We start from the raw sequence: 4,963 nt of genomic DNA on the forward strand, positions 1-4,963 counted from the left end.
GTCACAGTGGGGGCCAAGTTTCTAATACATAAAACTTGGGGGACAATTCAAGCTTCAATGAGTTTTGGGGGGACATAATTCAATCCACTACAGTAGGTGATCATATTTTCTTAAAGTAATAATGGTTTTCTCTCTTTGCTTCTAATACTTACACCTACTCTCTTTTCATGTCTTATACCTTTTGCTAGGATCTCACATACTGTGCTAACAGTGTGGTGATAACACCAGCCTTGTGTTCTTCCTGTTCCTAATCCCTTCCCATTGTGCAGATGGAGGAAGAGAGGGATTGGGTCTAACCCAGCTGTCAGTGGCAAGTTTCTTTAGAGTTGGAGCCTGCCTATTGAGCATCACTGAGGCTGGAGGAGTTGCTGGAATTCATAAGAGTAAACAAAGATACAAAAAGGGTAGGAGACAAACTAAGATCTATCCAGCCAACAGGAGAGTCCAAAATGGTCACCCAAACTGTGGAGCCAGAAGCAGTATAAAACCAGGAATGTAGGAATCAGGGAGGGATGATATTACTACTTGGGCCAAGTGCCTTTTTAAAATGTCAGTTCTTCAAGGACCTTTCTAATCTCTTGCTGATTCTTTTCTGTTTAGACTTTCTATTTTTACTTGGGCTTATGTTTTGTTAAGAAACTGTTTCTTTCATATTTTTAAATTCATTGCAGTACAAGCACATATAATGTTTTCTTAAAGTTATTCTAATTGCTACATTATTTTTGCTGCATTTCCTCCCAAGCAAGTGTTGGCCATAATGCAGGGGATCTGGAACTTTCATACATTGCTGGTGGGAAAATAAAATGGTACAACCACTTTGGAAAAACAGTTTGTCAGTTTCTTGAAAAATGAAACACATGCCTACAATATGACCTATTTGTCCACTTACAGGTATTTACCTAAGAAAATAAAAGCATATGTCCACACACTTGTACCTGAGTGTGAATAGTAGCTCTATTTTTCATAGCCAAAAAGTGGAAACAACCCCAGCATCTATCAACGGGTGAATGCATGAACTCTGGCACATCTATGCAATGAAATACTGCTATTCCACAATGAAAAGGAATAAACTATTGATACACAAAATGACATGGATGAATCTCAAAATAATTATGCTGAGTGAAGAAAGAAGCCAGCCTCAAAAGGCTACAAACTGTATGATTTCATTTATACAGAATTCTAGAAAATGCAAACTAATCTAATGACAGAAAGCAGATCAGTGGGTTCCAGGGATTAGAGGAGGAGGGATTACAAATGAGCCCAAAATAACTTGGGGGAGAGATTGACACATTCACTATTTGGGTTGTGGTGATGGTTTTACAGATACATATATATGTCAGAACTCATCAGATTGTACCTTTAAATATGTACAGTTTATTGTAGGTCAATAATAGTTCAACAAAACTTTTTAATTTAAATATACGTGAAAAATAAATCAACGCAAATCTTTCTTGTTAAAAAACAATGTGCATGGGGTCTCTAAGACCAAGCAGTCTCAGTCACCTGTGTTCAGAGGATCAAGTTCATTTCTAAATGAAATAATTGAGCCTGCTACTGAAAATTATTATAGTGTGTGTGTGTGTGTGTGAGAGAGAGAGAGAGAGAGAGAGAGAGAGAGAGAGAGAGAGCTCACCAGTAACAGGTACCTCCAGGTATACATTAAAACTCACAGTTGCTTGAAACATTCTAAAAACACCCAACACTGGTGACAGCCATCTGCTGTCAGGTAAAGCCAGTCTGCTTTTACTAGAACTGCCTGGACATGAAGCCCCCATGGCAGAATATTGCTCCTGTCTTTCTGGAAAGTTCCATGAGGGCTTAGTTCTACATGTTCCATCCCAGAGATTCGTCTAGAAAACTTGGTTGCACATCTCAAGGTGTCTGTCCTTACTCCCTGCTGAAATCAAGCAAGGAGATACATGACCGAGAGTCTGTGCTCTGGTCTGAGTCTTGTGTACACACCTCGTCTCTTAGATTCATGTTCCCTTCTTTACCCCCATTTCTCCTTTGTCTTCCATTTTTTAAAAAATCTTCTTGTCTTTTCATTTTATTTTATTATAAATTTCTTCCTAATTCCTTCTTGGAACAAGGCAGGAAAATCGACATCAAGTAACAGTTTCTTAAAAAATGTAGGTATTTTTCGGAAGGGGTTGAGAGGATCAGGAAGATGTGTCGTGTTTACAAGAGGGACTGAAACAACCTACTAAGTGCTTCATAAAACAACATTTTACATTCTCAACAAGGCATTCCACGGCCTCACCTTCCACCATACCTACTGCTGAATGACCAAGCCCCAGCCCTCCCAAACCCTTTGTCCTACTTGACTTTTTCTTCCTTTCATTATTCCATAGCACTTATGACTTTTTCCCTGTCCTGGGCCAGCACTACAGATTGAAGGTCTGCAACCAATCTCATAAGTAGGACCACCCTTCCCCTCTCACTTCCCCTGTGGTGAGCTCTAGGGACAGCACAAGGGATCGGCAGCACTCTGACTTCCTCTCTAAGCTGGACAGGTGTGCCCTGGTTCCCCAAGGCCACCTCGGCCACAGGTGCATCCAACAGAGACCCACTTTCCTGTCCCTTTGCCTTTGTCTTGGCTGTGCCCTGTGCCGGACATGCCCCTTCCTTTTTCTGTCAACAGCTCACATGTCCTTGAAGGCACCGTTCCAATGCTGTCTCTTCCAGAAAACCTGACCTGAGCCCCCATACAATTAATGCTCCCTCCTCCATAAGGACTGATGAATCAATTTCATCTAATTCCTTTCCCAAGAATATATCCTGATGGCTGCTGAGGACAGAGATTGCTCAAGGCTGTGGTTTCATCATTTCCTCTCCCTGAGCACCTCGAAAGCCGCAAAAGGAGGACGTGCCCCACCAAAAAGCTCTGTGCCACAGTGAAGTCCTGCTGCTAAGGCAGATGTCAGCGCCTGTTGACGCGGGCTCCATTTCTGATGACAAAGGCAAGATGAGTCTTACATCTCAGAAAAAGGGGACATCTGGAAGGAAAAGCACGGCCCTCCCATTCTTTGGAAAATGGCCTTTCTCAGCCTTTCCTTGTTCTCTAACTATTGCTGACCTTTAACGTGTCACCCTCTTCCTCTTCACCATGGACATTCACTTTTTAAAATATAGTACATTAGGGTTCTCACCCTTGGCAATATCAACATTGGGGTCTGTCCCCTCTGTTTCCCACTGGAATGTCAGAACCAAAGAGGAAGGGATTTGCTTATTTTGTTCACTGATGCAGCCCCAGATCCCTGATCAGCATCTGGCATATGGTAAGTGTTCGACACTTATTGAAAGGATGCATGAACATTAGTGTTCCAGTGCCTGAGATGCTGCTGGGTTTGACGTGCATAACCTCACTTCTTTATCACAGCGTCCCTGTGAGGGAGCCCCTGCCACTGTCCCCCTTTTCAAAGAGGAGAAGCTGAGGTTTCTAGAAGCTACACACTACATAGACCCTCAACCTCCCACCCACCCAGTAGTACAGTCCAGCAGCTTAGCTGAGCACCACCCCGCAAACATCTCTTCCTGCATTCTGCCGCAGAGGGACTAAATTAAGGTCAGGGTCAGACCCAGCCTCTGGCAGGCACCTGCAGGGGACTTGAAGAGGAAAGATGAACTGTGCTGGTGGCCACGCCTGAGGGGGCTTTCTCAGGAAACAGCAGGGCTCAGAACTTGACCAGATTCAGGAGGAGGCCCAGCCCCAGGCCTACAGGAGATGGGGACCAAGCTGCAGAGAGAAGCCACCAGCACCAGCTGGGGCATGTAGCTGCAGCTGCAGGACAGGGAGGCTGGAACTGCCCCCAATTCCTACCCCCAGCCCTACGACGGCTCAGTGGTTCCTTTTACTGGAATTGAGTCAAAGAACGGGGAGGGAAAAAAGGAAGAGTGGGTGGGGCCAGTACTGGTGGGGGCTAGATTTACATCCGTGCCCAGGGCTGGACGCCGGCACTGTCATGACCACCTCCAAGCACAGCAAGTTTGGCAGCGGGCCCCAGGAGGTTCCTGGAGGTATGCATGAGCAATGGGAATGCCTCATAGGTCTCTTTCTGTCCCCCTGACTGGGGTTTGATGAGGGAGGGGACGGGAAGAGGCAGAAAGGGTCCAGGTAGTGGTGGCAGGACAGACACCAAAGGACACAGAGCCAGTTGGACCAGGATCCAAATTCCACCCGCCACGTAGGGGCTGTGTGACTATTGACAGGTTACTTAACGTCTCTGAATCTCTGTTTTCTGGGAGGAACCCAAGCATCCCGGGCTCAATCCTGGGGTATCCAGCAGTCCCTCCGTGTTCTCCCAGGGCGCTGCGGAGGCTGGGAGCACTGCAGGCAGAGACCCCTTCTCCTGGCCCTGGCTGTCCTGGTCACCACAGTCCTGTGGGCTCTCATTCTGAGCATCCTATTGTCTAGAGGTGAGTGACCCCTTAATGGGGAGAGGTTGTGTGTGGCCCTCCTGGGGACACAAACCTCCTCCCTTCAGGGCGCACCAGTCTGAGTGTGAGCACGTGTGAACAGAGTGCGTGTACATCTCCGGGCTGTGTGCACGCACACGTGTGTACACGTGAGGGCGTGTGTGGGTGTGCACGTCTCTGTGTGTCTCTTTCATCGGTGTGTGCGCATTGCCTGCGCTGTACGCCTGCCTGCCCCTCTGTGGGTCCCAAGACGGGGGACCCCGCAGCCCCTAAGCCAGGGGAGGGTTCCGGAGTCCCCGGCGGCGCCTGCAGCAGCCTCTCTCCGCAGCCTCCACGGAGCGCGGGGCGCTTCTCGGCAGCCAGGACCAGCTGAGGACAAACGGTGCGTGCCGCGCGGTGGCACCTGGGCCCCCGGGGTGTGCGGGGCGGGAGTGCCTGGGACCCGGGAGACAGGGTAGTGGGGAGGTGGGGACCCCCCGTGCCCCGGGGCTGATCACGTAGAGGGGCAATGTCTCCTGAGTCCCCCAGGTGACCGGGCGTGCGCGCG

The 4,963-nt window shown here is 48.3% G+C and overlaps 1 protein-coding gene across 1 annotated transcript in view; it reads left to right on the forward strand.

The window, feature by feature from the left end:
* The first annotated feature begins 3,962 nt into the window (after positions 1 to 3,962).
* LOC103596402 (C-type lectin domain family 4 member G-like) overlaps positions 3,963 to 4,963 on the forward strand; it is a 4,815-nt gene continuing 3,814 nt past the window's right edge. The window contains exons 1-3 of the mRNA XM_008580027.1: positions 3,963 to 4,017; positions 4,306 to 4,416; positions 4,745 to 4,798. Coding sequence (XP_008578249.1) covers positions 3,963 to 4,017; positions 4,306 to 4,416; positions 4,745 to 4,798 — 220 coding nt within the window. The remainder of the gene's footprint in view (positions 4,018 to 4,305; positions 4,417 to 4,744; positions 4,799 to 4,963) is intronic.

This window comes from Galeopterus variegatus, unplaced genomic scaffold (assembly GCF_000696425.1).
Source record: "Galeopterus variegatus unplaced genomic scaffold, G_variegatus-3.0.2 Scaffold2002, whole genome shotgun sequence".
In the NCBI taxonomy this organism is placed as follows: domain Eukaryota; kingdom Metazoa; phylum Chordata; class Mammalia; order Dermoptera; family Cynocephalidae; genus Galeopterus; species Galeopterus variegatus.